The sequence below is a fragment of the Procambarus clarkii genome, chromosome 83, assembly GCF_040958095.1.
Source record: "Procambarus clarkii isolate CNS0578487 chromosome 83, FALCON_Pclarkii_2.0, whole genome shotgun sequence".
NCBI lineage: Eukaryota > Metazoa > Arthropoda > Malacostraca > Decapoda > Cambaridae > Procambarus > Procambarus clarkii.
The window spans coordinates 3,882,176-3,898,078 of record NC_091232.1 but is presented as its reverse complement, the minus strand read 5'-3'; the positions used below and the strand labels follow the sequence as shown (position 1 = coordinate 3,898,078).

Sequence of the window (15,903 nt, the reverse complement as noted above, 5' to 3'; positions counted from 1 at the left end):
GCACGCTTCCTACCTCAGCCTCCCTCTACCGTACACATCCTCCTACTAACCGAAATCACGGACAATCTTTTATGTGGAAACTTTTAGCCCAGGAGCAGCGTGGTGTTGGCCAAGGAACAGTGCTACCTGGCGGGGCGACCTTGCCTCGCCCACGTCACGCGTGTATGCGCATCCATCCTCTGTGACACCCAAGTTGCACATTTATACTCTTACGAAGTATGTTTTACACTATCACTTGCTGACTTTGTCAAGCAAGACCTTCACTTGGACCAAGCTCTCTGAGACGGTCGCTTCATTGATTACTTAGGTGTGCGAGGGTAGGCCCTGTGGCGCGCCAAGCGCAAGTTACGGTGTAAACATAACATTTCCTTGTGTGTACAGCGGCCAGCAAGTCTGCATGTCGTATGTACACACACACACACACACACACACACACACACACACACACACACACACTCACTCCCTGTGTGAACAAGAAGGCGGTGGGTTGCCAACTTATTCAATGTATGCATTCTAGACGAGTCTGCAGTGTCTAAGAGTTAACCAAGCCCTGGCATTTGAGATCAATTTAATATATAGTATTTTCTTCCTATAAAAAAAGCACATTTAAAACTGCGTATCTAGTTGGCTTCGATATCCATTTATTCAAATTTACAAAAAAAAAAAAAAAAAAAAAATCAGAACTACTATATCGTTATAAGTTGACATCTAAGTTTTTCCCATTGTGCGGAGCGTTACTGAACACTATCACCACCTACGTTACCAATTATCCCTAATCTTTTATCCTAGACTCCTGTTTTAGTAATGCGGGGTTCTGTCTGTGTTCCTAGTTCAATTTCCTCAGCTCTGACAGTAGTCTTGGTGCGTATGTGGGGTTAAGAATCATACCTAATATGATTAATTAGGCCATACCTAATATATTTTATTAATGCGTTGGGGCTCCATGCCGGTGCAGCATCCACCAAGTGTTTCTCAAAGAATGTACAGCTGGGAGGAAAAGCTCCGTTGTCGTAGATCTTTAAAGCTACCCGGGACATTCCCAGTTTGGCGCATGTCCAAGTGGGGACGTCCGCTTCATCCAGTGTTAGAGCGAGCGTGCTGGAGTTACTACTTACACCTTTCCCAGCTGCTTATACGTAGTCGTGCAGCGTGACGGTAACAAATATTTCCGTATAGCTTGTATTGGTATCTTCAAATGTCCTGTAACGAGCGAGGTAGGCAGGCAGGAGAATGAGGGGAAAAACGTGGGGAAGGGGGGGAAGCGCACGAACAAGGAAGGGAGTGCGTGTGTTCGTGTGCTTGCCTACACGATGGTTGGGAGGAATTCCAGCTCTTGGGGATGTGTGTCATAGTTTGCTGTAACCTTCCCACTCACAGCGATTGGTCACATCTATACTTTAACGTATGCCTGGGGTTCATTTTACCTTACTATCACGCTCCATTTTCATTGGCATTTGTCTGAATTCAATTGCAACTGCGTCTTTTTTCTCAGCTCTCACTATCCAAACATTGCAAGTCTTTTATATATACATAAAAAAAAAAGGTGTCCACCCTAAGATGGACCCAAGGAATAATACTCTGCTAGCAGAGTTTGCACGGTCAAAAACGACATTTTTCCTTCCTTTGGCAAAGTACATTTAGGTGGTATACCCCTGCGACCTGGCGGGCACCGCCGTTGTGTGACAAGCTGTGAGTGGGGGGAGGGGGAGGAAATACTTTTGAAAATTTGTGCCTAACGCAGAGGTGAGAAGACATGACAAATAGTTGACGTGCTTGTGTACTCTTAATTCCTCTCTTCTCTGGCACTGGATGCGCTTTCCCGGGTAATATGGGAGCCAGGAATATAATATGCTCGTGTTACACACCATTAGCTACAAGGTCTGCACCTGACTGGACTGACTGCGCTAGAGATGCTCCTCAAGAAAAGACTCTCCCATGACAATTATCTCCACCACATGGCGGCCGTATTCGGATCATTAAGAGTAATCGCCACTTACAGTCAAGGGAAAGTTGAAGTGCCAATCACTACCTCGTTCCCTGTAACTTACCCTGAGGGCCAGTCTTTAACATTTACTATTATCACAAGCCTAAGGAGGCTATGGAGCGTAGCTACTGGCTGAACCTGCCAGCCAACTAACGCGCGCACAAAATGTATGGTTGCCAGTAGTGTGTGGCGGGGTGTTGTCCTGGACGGCAGCACACAGCCTTGTTAAGGCCCGTCACCCGCGCACACCTGGGCGGCTGCACGCTTACAAACACGTAATTAATGATTTAATTCACCAATTCATGTCTACGTTCTGCCGTTCCGGGTTTTCAGGCATTAACGCTAATGAGCAGCAATTATTAAATTAACGAATAAGCACAACATTTATCGCCGATGTCAACAGCCAAGATTGTTGGATGAAGTAGTGGGCGCACTGTACAGAATACTACGCACCACAGTAAGAGGGGGTGGGGGATGTGAGAACAGTGCGGAGCTCCTTAACTTTGTTCTTGCAACTGAAGCAAGTATTGAAAACAATCGTGGTAACGTGAACGATTTGGCTCGGTCAACAAGTTTAAAAATAGAACATTAACCTAACTTTTCTTCACTAGTCACAAGGTACTATAGAACGTCCATTTTTCTCTTATTAAAAAAGATTGCTTTACATTGCGTCCACAATGCACATTCGTTGCGGATTTCTTTAAATAATGACCACTTATCGTCAACTTCTCGATTCTAAACTCTTCTTTGGGTAACTGTTTAGTCCCTGGAGAAACGCCTGCTGGCGTTACGACGACTTAGGACCTGTTGATACGTCAACAAGGACTGACGCCATTGTAAAACCTTCCCACAAACGTTAAGTATTTAAAAATATTACTTTTATTGTAAAAAAAAAACACTAATACTGAAGCAGAGCACAGCACTAATGCACACTGTGGAAGTAGTGTGCACTAATGCACCATTGCGCACATTGCGGTTTCTATTCTGAAGCTTTTTTTTCAGCCTAGCGAGAAAATAGTTTGCACTTGTCCCTAAACAGACGAGAAGCCACGTGCCCATACAGCATGTCAACAACCGTCTCCCGTCCACACCCAGCACTCCGTCATCTCCTGGACAGGTGCTACATACAATAACTAGTTCATAATCATTACTGGTAATGTCGGGGCGATGACTTGCGAGGAGGCGGAGGCACTAAACACCTCGAGCCGGTGTACCGCGTACACCAGCCAGTTGTAATAAGCGATGGTCCTCTCCGCCGCCTGACAAGTCTACGGATTCTTAACCCCATATTTTATTACCATTACACATCGCACGCCCAGAGGCCCCCCATATGCCCAATTATTAAAATATTTATCACAATTGTACAAGAATCCCTAGCATCTGAGGGATTAACTGCAGTTTTCGACCTGGAAAATTGTGACCTTGACATCTTCCTGCTCTGATTCTTGCCTTGACCCGATCACAGGTGACCTAACAGCAGGCAGTCACTTGTAGGTCCCTGGCTTGTGTTGCCTCAGTAGACCGTCACGCTATCTTCGCTACACTGGCTCTCCCGACAGACCGTGGTAAACAGTAAACTTGCAACTTTACTGTGGAATACTGGGGAACTGGCCAGCCCCCTGAACATAAGGAAACTGCAGAAGGCCTATATTGAACCCTACGCGGGAGTTACTCATATCCACCAAACTCTCATACAAATTAAACAACGCTTGAAAGAATCCATCGATGCTACCTATTAGGTTACCCGGTAATCTATTCCACTGCAGATTGGAATGCCTTTATGTAGGGTGACACGAATATTGGGCAAGAGTGACGTTCACCACCTACAGTGACATCACACTAGTGTGAGGCAACACTACACTCCCTCAAGCTTATCTCCTGAGCCACGCGTCTGCTCCGCTTAATCTTCTGTAACCTGTCTGCAAACCTCTGACTCTTAACTGATGTTACTGTATGTTGGAGGCGCAGTGTACGAGGGAGTGTAAACTAGCGTGGAAGATGCCTGGGCTTCCCACCAGTGTCTTCGTCCACTCTCCCATTAATTAAGGATCGCCCACAGTACTCTAACCCTCCCCCTCCCTGGTAGTGATTGATTAACGGTGTTTTCCCCAGACCTTAATATCCCAGGCAACAATAAATGGCGTTAATACGTGCACCCTCTCCAGCCTAACCAAACTTACCCTCGCCAGTTGACCACAGCGAGATACGGTGTCATGAGGCGAGAGAGAGGGGCCAGTACTGTACCGCAGCAGCCTCTCCTACGGTGTCTCGTGCACCGTGACCAAAAGACGGTGTTGTGCCGTAAAGTGTGTGAACCAATAACTGGCTCGCGAGACTTTCCCGCGCCCCAGTACACCACCACACAGCCATACTGCTCTTGTGGCTCAGTGTCACTCACACCTCTGTGTATCACTCATTCCCCGCACTTGGAAGTTAAATTCCCTTAGTCACTGCCTTCTGCCGCTAACAATCCACCAACAATCGTACTGATATTACCAGGAGAAAGTTGCAGATGGGTCTATTTTACTGGCAGTGTTGTGACTGGCGAAACTGGAGCAATGATTTGTGAGAATTTCCCGAGAGGAAGAGTTGAATGGGGGGGGGGGGAGCACACGACTCTCCCCTCCTCAGCTCATGCCTACAGCCCGCAAGTCACCCAGCCTGTAACAATCTGCTCGCCACAACAGCCACACGTATCACAATAACTGCAGCAGGCCAGCCATCACAAAAAAAAAACTTGTTAATGCCTCAATATTTAGTGAACATGAGAGGTGCGAAACATTTTGTTTGGGGGTCCGGTGGCAGCCTGGACAGCACGCTGGGCGCGCGATTCTGTGGTCCTGGGTTAGATTCCCGGCGTCGGCGAGAAACAATGGGCAGAGTTTATTTCACCCTGATGCCCGTTACCTAGCAGTAAATAGGTACCTGGGAGTTAGTCAGCTGTCACGGGCGGCTTCCTGGGGGGTGTGTGTGATGTGGGAAAAGAAAAAATGTAGTAGTAGTAAGCAACAGTTGATTGACAGTTTAGAGGCGGGCCGATTCAACCCCCATAAGCACAACTAGGTGAATACAGTGTTCAGTATACATACTATATGACTTAAGATCACTTACATCCTTTATATCGGAGAACATGTGCACGAGATCGTAGTCGGTGAGAATGACTGGGTGAGGGTCTGTGTCTGCGTCAGCGTGGCCCGGCTCCTGCACCTGCTGTAGCGCCCGCCTCGAGCTGCTCACCTGTCTGCACTGCTCGCACCCCAGCGCGCGCACCCTCTAAAGCACCAGGGAAGAAAAGATACAGCCTACGTTAGTCAATTTGAAAATGTCAGCTCATTATCTTGTACCGCTACACGTGCGTTAATCAACTATATAGTCCAGAGAGATCACAGTCGCCCGACACTGAGGGGAAAGAGTGGTGAACCTCCCATAAGAAGAGGGGGAAGAAGCCAAGTAATACCATTACATTGCAATATACTAGAGATATGGAATTAAAAACAAAATATAATTGAATATCGGGATGCCACAAGCAGAAATATAGAACAGTAGACGTCAGATACATCATCATCATCCCAAATAGCTTCCATTGTTTCAGTGACTTTCAAAAACAAACTGGTCAAGGTGGAGTTATCTTATCATCCTGGCTGTGATGGATGTGGGGGGGGGGGGACCTTTGGGATGCGAAATCCCACTGTTTCACAGACCAGGCTGTGCGAGTTTAATAACCGTAAACCATCAAAAGGTAATCTACACATACTATAACTAGCATCATCTGGGAGCCGTTAACAAAGAGGACTTCAGATAGTGACAAAGGTAAGAGGCGAAGGTAAACTGTTAGGCAGCAGTTACCACAATGTTACCAGTAGACAAGTAACTCCTTGGACGTGGGTCATGCCTCTTCCTCCACTAAAGGCAGAAACTAAAGAACAAAACCTAATATAAAACAAACTAATTTATTAAGGCTGCAAATCAATATTTACAAGGGATTATAAATTAAATTTAAATGCGTTTCTCTAATATAAAATAAAGTCATTTGACACCCTGAACGTTAATTATTCTGCCGACCATTAGTAGTTGTTTAAATACAGACTTTACATTCATTTCCAGACGTGCCTTTAACGAGCAGATAATTTCGCTAACCGAAGGCAAGTAGGGGCAGCATTCTCCATCCAGCTTGTGCACTCCCCTATCAGCAGGCAAGGGGATCTGGGAGGTTGCCAGAACGCGGGAAAGCCAAACCCTTATTCTACTTTGCCGCCGCCGCCTCCCTCCCATTGGGTTTTTCCATCCCCACCCTCTGTCTTGGCTGCGTCTCTAGCTCGTCCACTCCCTCCAGAAACCTACCCCCGCCATTTATACTCAAGGGCAGCCTCCATCTTTCCGACATTCCCCTTTCCGTCAGTGATCGCTTCGACCTCGATGTTTTTTTTACCAATTCTGGTAAAGCGGACAAGGCCAATAGGAGACTTGCAGGAGGGAGGCTACGGATGGGTGGAGGATACAACGGTGATTGCTCAGAGGACACAAGACATGTGGGTGATGCAGAAGGAGCAAGGTTAAGGCAGAGATAGTTGGTAAGCGACTGGTATGCAGCAGACAACGACTGTGGTGAGGGAGGATTTGGAATATGGGGCCCCGTTCAAGTGACAAACCCGTAACAACGATCACTGGCGGCATATCCGAATACTATTCAAACCTTTGTTGAGTTTACAAACTCTTCATACAGAGACAAGACGGGATAGCTTTAGGACCTAACAGTACAAAGATTATTTGAAGATTGATCAAAACCACTTGCTTCATATCCATGCAGTCCGCTCACCCGGTTGGATCAATAGATTCCTGGACAGAGCGAACACTGTACACTTTCCAAAATGACAGCCATATTCACCAATTACTAAAATAGGTACCTGGAGTTTGAGACTTATTAATCTAGTGAGATGTCTGGCACTGGCCTAGCGGAACCTCTAGACTCCTAACAGGTGCTGTTGCAGACAACAGGAAAACCAAGCAAAGAAGTACTCTCCTTCAGAATCCCAACACTCTCCCACTTCCCCCTACGATGGTGTTCAAGGCTGGGAACAGCATGCAATACCTGCCCACCACACACCAGAAGATACACCACTGCCAATTACAGTGGTACTATAGCGGCAATTCTTCAGATACGCCTCCATGGTAGTCAATTACCTGATCCAGACGAGATCCAATCGTCGTCCACCAGTGCAGGACACGTCGGTTATTTTAGCACACACAGATCTATCATTCCAATAGATCTATCATTCCAGTCTTTCCCCACCCGTGAGGGCCACCCTTCACCCCTTTCCCTTTTGTCGTACCTCCCTTGCCAAGCTACTGGCGATATACTTCTAAGGAACTTCTAATCCATAGATTGGTAGATCTGAGCCTGTGGTGCAGCGGTAATCTCAGTCGTGTCACCCGAAAGGTCCCAGAGTCTATTCCCGCAGCAAGACAGGCGATTTGGCAAAGTTTCTTCCCGCGATGTTATGTTCACTTAGCAGTAAATAGGTACAGGGAAGTTGGCCAACTGATGTAAGTTGTATCCTTTGTTAGTGATGAAATTCTGACCCATAAAGTGTTCCTAATAACGTTAGGAAAATAGTAAAAATTACGATGAAAACATAAAACAAGTTTGTAAGACTCCTGAATAAAATCGAGTGCTACACTTGCTAGGACCCGCACATGTATGCACGCAACCTTCGAATTTATGGAAGTTTGCAATTGGTAGAGAATGTGTGTGTGGCGTCAGTGTACACACTAGCAGCAAGTGTCCCGTGTGGGGGGGGGGGGGGAGGAGAGCGGGATGATCATTCAGGCACGACAACTGGTCAAGGGGATATAACAGGCCAGGTTTACACCCAAGTAATAGTACAATATCATACCATTGTTGGCCCCGGGCGATGCTCGCCTTTAGTAAGGGACAGAGGGCAAGACGTCCGTATCGCCCTTGCCCGCAGCCTCCTCCACAGCCACGACTGCCCGGCAGTAGGTCGACACCACCTCCAGGGCACCAGCTTAAAAGCAATCCACACTACCACTACAATGTGTAACATTACGTCCATGTCGCACCTAAGAGCTAAAGTCACAACTAGGTAGAGCAAACAACGGCCAGTTTGCTTAAGAAGCGTGTATTTCCTTTTATTTGTTAAACAAAACTTAACTAAATTCATGAATTTTAATTACTAAATATATTTACGCTTTCTTTTACCAACATTCACCCGAGCTGATAAATGACAACGTAAATATTCAAGTTTATTTTGGTTCAAAATTGTAAGTTCCCATATCTTTAATGAAATTCATTACAAACTATGGAACTTTAGCAAGCAAGAGTATTTCGGCACACGACATTGCGTCAGAGGCCAAGGGAGCAACAGCATGCGTAGGACAGACATAAAAGGTCAAAAACCACTTTAGAAACATGCGTGGGGAGGTGCCATAGAGTGAGCCAGCGAGTGTAGGTGGGAGGAGAAAGTGGTTGGTGGTGGTGATGCAGGCATGGAGGGACACAGGTGTTGTGACGACACCACGTGTTGTATGGCAGGAGTGTCTGCCAAGGGAGCCGGTCGGCTGAGCGGACAGCACGCTGGACTTGTGATCCTGTGGTCCCGGGCTCGATCCCGGGCGCCGGCGAGAAAATGGGCAGTTTCTTTCACCCTATGCCCCCGTTACCTAGCAGTAAAATAGGTACCTGGGTGTTAGTCAGCTGTCACGGACTGCTTCTTGGGGGTGGAGGCCTGGTCGAGGACCGGGCCGCGGGGACACTAAAGCCCCGAAATCAAGATAACCTCAAGATAGCCATCATCTACGCCAACTTCCAGTAGCTGGTAAGCCGCCACTACTCCCACTCATCACAAATGTGTAGATATAAACAGCTGGCGAAAGTAGAGAATCCGCGGCAAACCATAGCCCGTGCTACTTGCCCCGCTCCTGTGCCAGGTAAGTTACGGGCTCACCATAGCCCGTGCTACTTGCCCCGCTCCTGTGCCAGGTAAGTTACGGGCTCACCATAGCCCGTGCTACTTGCCCCGCTCCTGTGCCAGGTAAGTTACGGGCTCACCATAGCCCGTGCTACTTGCCCCGCTCCTGTGCCAGGTAAGTTACGGACTCACCATAGCCCGTTCTACTTGGAACTTGTTCCGAGTAGCTGAATCTATAGCACCACAACAGTAGAGAATCTTTGTTTACTAATACGAATATAGGATATTGCAGAAAACCTAATAAACACACACATACATATAACTACACGAACGAAATTTCCCACAAAGTTCACATTAACTATACGTCTGAACTCTTATATATCAATAAATCCAAACTAATACATTCTTTCCAGTTGAATCTGTTCAGTTTCCATCTTGAGAGCTTCATTACAAAAATAATCCTTTCACGTATTTTACACTCGTATCGCCACTTTATTACAAATAACTTGCTGGCTTTTAGTTTCTATATCTTTGTTCCTGCTTTTAGTTTCAGATTCCTACTAAACCGTTACACACATGTAGCCTTAGAAATGTCAACGTTTAGCAGACTTTTATATGACCTTTGATTTAGCAGTCTTGTCTAGATTTTTTTTTCTTTTGGCCATTTTCCCACAGCATTTGGCCATTTTCATTTCCATTGTATATTTAGGTTTTGTCGTGTTCAAGACACCGTCTAAATACCCCTCCCTCCCTCCAGTTGTCATAGGTAAGAAAGAATAAGACAAGGGGTTAAGGCCAAGGGGTAGAAGGGAGCCCAAGGCGCGCGGTGGCCTGGGAACGGGTTATTCTCAACTCCGGCAGGCGAGGTCACCGGGCAGCGCCTCTACCCGCCGCCGCCGCCGCCACCGTCCTGGACTAGGAGTTTCCGTCATTAGCCAGAGGACAGCCTAGTAACCGGGAAGGGTAGGAGAAGGTCCTGGCCACAACTTTCACTTTCCCCGTCAAGGTCGGCCGCCAAGGCTAACGGAAATAGCTGGCTTTCGTGGACCGTAACTTTCCGGTACACATATCTGACGGAGGAATGTACAAATATATAATATAGACGGAACGCACACAAAAGACTGCACCAAGTAGTGTCCAGATTGCTCTCTACTGATAATGAGCCCTTGGGTTGTATAATACATTACTACATTAGGCTCAAGTCCGTCAGGCTCAGGACTGGTTATATACGAGTTAAGGTGCGATTGATTTTTAGGTTGCAGCTTGTCATGGCCTTCAGTATTCAGTACAAAACTGCCTGAACACACTTTACATTCCAACCACAAACGCTTTGATTACTATAATGTGTTGAGGAGTGGTTGGTATAGAGGACTGTGGCAGGGGACTACGACGTCTCGCCTCAACTTGTCCAACAATTACTGAGCTAGTGTACCCACATGGTGCTACCCAATCACTCGATACAAATGATTGTGCCATACAAATTTTAGACGTACATCATAGGTACCGACGTTCGTACGATCATAAACCATGTTTAACTAAACATCCCCGGGCCAGTTCAACTTTATAAACAAGTAACAATTAAGATATAAATACTGGGCTGATAATATAAACTTTTATCTCTAACACAACACAGTTGGGGCTCATAGGCACGATCGCTGTTTATATTGGTTCACTCATAACTAACATTCCGCCAACTTTATGACAATTTAACCATTTCGGCAAAATAATATACCTTATCAACTTTATATAAATTTATTAACAATGAAAGAAGTTTATTCCATACCAAATCGTGAGTTATAATTTAAACATGACCGCCAGATGAATAGTTTTAACACTTCACTGCTGTATATGGAATAACAAGAAGAGATTTATATTAGCATTGAATAGTTTCAAAGTTAGATTAGGAGAGATGTTCAACAAAGCTACCTAGTCAAGGAAACTGGGGAAATAATTGAACAGATTTTGATCGCATAGCATTGAGAGGTATCCGCGATGCCAGGCACCTCTACATAATGGCTGCTCTTAAAATACACTTGTCATTACTTAGGCACAGAGGGTAAGAACGAGTGAATGGTGATGGTTGGTGGTACAAGTGTGGCTGTGTTGGGTCATGGGTTAGTGGGTGGGAGAGTGGAGCAATAAAGGTGTGGTAATCTGGAGAACCTTCCATTACCCATCATGCATAAACTTTAAAGAGCCAGTTTTCTTTTATATAGGCTAAGCTTTAGCGATACTAATTAATATTTTATTTGCTTGGCGGTACAAATTTGTGTAGTAAAGATAGCGCCTCTTGTCTACTTTGGTCTTGACGCTACACGACCTAACGCGGTTAATGCGAGGCAAACCATCAGTGGCTTTAATAGGACTAGGTTAGAGGCGCCAGTCCGACACAGGCACCTCGACTCGTCGGGGAATCAAACCGGCAGATGCAATGCTCAGATATTGTAGGCGAGCCACTCAATGGAGCTACACAATTTGTCTTTGTATGCTCAGTGAGGGTTCAGACAACGATGATTACGTCATGGCAACAACGTCCAGAGGAAACTAGTTTACCGGTGACAAATCCACCCCCCCCCCTCACCCTCACTATGGCCTTTTGAACAATGACTGGTATAGACGGCAACGACCTCTTTACACGTATCTAAATGAGCCATGACCAGCGGGTACTAGCGACAGCCCTATACTACTACTGCCATCAGGAATTATTGTCCCCTCACGTTCCCAAATTGGCAAGCCAATGGTGATAATATACATGTGAGGCAGGTATATTAGTGAGGTAGTGTGAGGCCTACACACATTACAAGAGTAGGCCACCACTTGACATTTCTGATACGGTACAGCTCACGACTGAATTATCCGAGCTCTTCACTGCCGGAACCATATAGATTTATCCCATTTATCCCGCCTGACAGCCGTGCTGGCTTCACGTTATCAGTCTCCATACATTACACCCGTGTTGTACATCAAAGGCAATATTATCATTCACATCCTGACAAATTAACAAAGAGCATGTATCTGTGCTACTACGTCCCTTGTACGACTTGTTAGGCCGGGGGGAACACACAGCATGCTGGGCCACCACACACATTCCCGAAGGCTATTGTTCGTCCGAATCTTTCCTGGTTTATTTCCCCAGACGGAGGTGGAGCCAGGCAGGAGGTGGGGTACTATAGGTGACTAAGGCCACCAACTGGTTATCAAATAAAGACAACCCAGACGTTTTCGTAGTGGCTGAGTCAGACGCATCACTCATTACTTCTGAAAACTACCCCAGCACTCACGCACCACCCCCCCCCCACACACGTACGTTATATCAGCGTTATACATATCTGGTATACGTATGCCAGGACTTTTACAGCACCTGTACCATGCACCATCATTATATGGTGGTGCTACACCTTGCAGCCTCCAGTCCCTCATCACTAGAAAGAAAACCTTAAATTGGTTGTGGAAGATGTGAAGGGCTCGGTGGACACCTGGGAGAGCTTATTATAGGGTAGAGGGCAGCAGCTGGGGCGCCAACACACCACTCCACCCTCACGCTCATACTACCTGTAATTTAACTGAATGGCTGCGGTGGGGCAACCTTGTCTTAGGCCTACAACTATGGTTGAAACAAGACACATTACCGATTAATATTCTAAAAATGTTTTATTAGATAATATCGCTATTGGCATAAAAACGTAAAACTGTAAACCTATACACACAAATCACAAGCGTGAAGTATCAAATGAGCAAATCCACAAGGCCCGTGATGAGGGTTCGAAACTACGTCCGGAATAATCCCAGATGGGATAATCCCGGGATAATTCCCTTGCAATTCTTTTGACCATGTCGTGGCGCAGTCTACTAAAGCACGGACGTAGTTCCCTGGAATTATCCCGGACGTAGGTTTGAACCCCCCATCACGGCCTTTGTGGATTTGTTCATGTAAACCTCCCATTTGCCCATAGGTGGGAGCTCCCATGCAACATAATGGATAGGATGCTGTGCCTTTCAGGTCACGACCTCTCCGTAGGGTGCAGTCGCTCCTCCACAGATCTCTAGTATCAGCTAATGATACTAGTAATGCCTCCAAAGGACCACCACTTACGGGCTATTTATGCCCGTGCCACCTTTTGGGTGGCTTAATCTTCATCTATCTGTGCCTTGGTAATGGGTATCAAGTGCCCCTAGAGGAGAAAGGGAGCCGTCACCACAATACCCGCCTGTACCCACAACCACCTGTGGTGCCACCTGGGTACCCCCCCCCCTCTACCCTTACACAACTTATCACCGCCAAGACCACTGTTGCCTCACCAGAATACATAGTCAATCTCCTCTCCCGCCATCATTCTGAGTCACATCGCGTAATACCTAAAATAGAAAACAAAATTGCCTATGTCTTATAACATATCCCCTCCCCCCCTAAATACTTTGAAGATCGTTTCCTCCCAGACAAGACAAGACCACAGTTTACACACATTAACCATCTACGGTCTAGTTTGTTTTGTCACGTTCCAACTTAATTATACAAGTTTGTCTAAAAACAGCGAAAGTAATAGTCATGCTTACATAAAGCCACAAACGCCAGGCTAATGCTCAAGCATTTTCAGTGACTTGTGCAGAGTGAGTATAATTGCAGCTAGGTGATTCAGTACAAAACATCGGGAAGTTTTTTTCCTTGTACCCAGAGTTACAGGACTTGTTATATTGTCTGCCGCGGCCACACGCCATCCGCCACATCAAACAATTGGACAAATCGGGTCAAATCTTGCCAGCTGTTTTTCGCGGCGAATTGTATTAAGTGACGAAGGTTGGGAAGCTTGTTCTAGATTCCGTCAGGCACCGCCGCCCTCTACACCCTGACAACACACAGGAGGGGGAAGGGGGAGCGAGGGAAAGGTGGATTAGTATGAATGAGGTAGATGATTGTGGTATGAAGGAGTTACTTTAGGAATACTTGTAACGGGACCTCTTCGAGACCCGCCATCACTCGCGTCCTCCACCGTGTTTTGTGCATCTCAATATTTTAATGCAATAATGCCCATTTAACTTATTAAAACTAATATAAACTAAAGCTGCATTTAATGTATTCAAATTCTTGGAGATTGGTTCCTTATACTGGAGATTTAAACGTTGCGTCAGATAGCCATCTGTGTGACGGGAGGTTAGTAGTGCGCTCACGCTACGGCCCACCGCACCCCCCTCTACTATACTCCCCTCTCCACCCTACCCACACGGGCGGCCGGGCGTGTACATGGGTACAGTCTGTTCCTACACCCAACCAGCCAGCCCCAGACACACACATACAATGGTAATGAACTTTTGATGTGAAAGAATGGAAAGATATTTAAAGGAATAAAACAGCATATTCGGTGTTTAGTATACACGCTGCGTGGATGGAGATCAAGGTGGGAGAGAGTGCAGCATCTCTACCTCATTGCGTGATGGAATCTTTACACAACCAACTTCTCCCACGTAGTCTATTATTTACGTTATTAATTCTCACTGCCTGCCGTACAGAAGGGAGAGGTGGCAGGTGCCAGAGTAAAAGTCAGTACAAGACATGGAAGGAGGCGAGAGTAATCGGTCTATACAATTTTCCCCGCGTACTGGAGATTATGTTTCAGCATCAGGGCGTACCTGGAGGGAGTTCTGGGAGTAGTTCTACTCTCCGAGCTCGACCTGGGGCCAGGCTCGACTTGTGATAACTTGGTCCAACAGGCTTTCCAACTTGGAGCGGCCCCCAGGCCCACATATCCACTGCAGCCTGGTTGGTCCGGCACTTCTTGCAAGAACTTAGATAAGTGCCTCTTCAATACCTTTGTTCCGGTAATATTTTTAATGCTTGTTAGGAGGGTGTTGAACAGCTGTGGTCTCTGATGTTCAGCGTTCTCCGATTGTGACTGGCACCTATACTCTTCATTTGTTCTCTGCATTTCCTTGCCTCTCTTTCGTCCCAGTGTGTTATTCTACTGTGCCAATTTCGTATCTGGTTTTTCAAGTATATTCCATGTATATATTATTGATACTTCTCTCGTCTCCTTTTCAAAGAGACGATTTTGAGAGCTTAGAGACTGTCCTAATAATTTAGGTGCTTTATCGCGTCTATGCGTGCCGTACATGTTTTCTGTATTCCCTATAATTCAGAGATCTCTCCTGCTCTGAAAGGGAAAGCGAGTACCGAGCAATACTCAAGACGGAACAGCACCAGTGATTTAAATAGTATTAGCATTGATGTGGGGGGGGGGGTCTGGATTTGAACGTTCTCATAATCCACCCTATCAGTTGCCAGCGTTGATAACATCCGCAAATAATTGTAATTGAAAACACGCCCACCCTCTTGCCTCCTGCACTAACTCTTCCATATCGAGCCTCGTGTGAAACATGAGGGTCACATCCCTTAGGTTTGTTTGACACCAGGGAGGGAGGAAGGGGGGATGCATCAGTCCGTCCTCTAGTTGTCACACCGTCGCGGAAAAAAAATACCAAAGTGCCCCAACCTAACGTAATAGAGGAGCCACGAATAGAAAATTTTGCGAGCAGATATGCTTTATTGTGCATCATATTTGACCGTTGGAGAATTATACGTCAAAATGCGAAGTAATATTCGAGAGGACTGGTTCATAGCTAGCTTATGACAACCTATACAACCCCTCGTTCACCAGGGTAGTGACATAGCTGCAAATATACGAAAGTTAATAGAAAAAAAATGTGGGGAGTTTTCCCATGTTCATTCTGCGTGGGCGGGAAAGCCTCCGGCTGCCCGCTAAGTTACTCATTTTAATCTAACGGTGGATGAGTTTATTGCTTGTACGTTAGTGTCTAGATAGGCAGGGCCCGGGGACTGACAACAATTTACAAGAGGTATAACAAATCGCGGGTCTGCAAGTGTCAAATAATGACAAAGTTTGAGGGAAAGTATAACGGGAACCTCTTGTCCCGTGCATCACCACTAGTGAGGTACGGCGTGGCCTGGACGAGACCAGTGTTGGGTGGTAGGGGATG

At 46.3% G+C, this 15,903-nt stretch overlaps 1 protein-coding gene across 1 annotated transcript in view; it reads right to left on the bottom strand.

Moving 5' to 3' along the window:
* qless (decaprenyl diphosphate synthase subunit 1 qless) overlaps positions 1–15,903 on the bottom strand; it is a 103,233-nt gene that overhangs the window by 15,045 nt on the left and 72,285 nt on the right. The window contains exon 2 of the mRNA XM_045759481.2: positions 5,096–5,257. Coding sequence (XP_045615437.1) covers positions 5,096–5,257 — 162 coding nt within the window. The remainder of the gene's footprint in view (positions 1–5,095; positions 5,258–15,903) is intronic.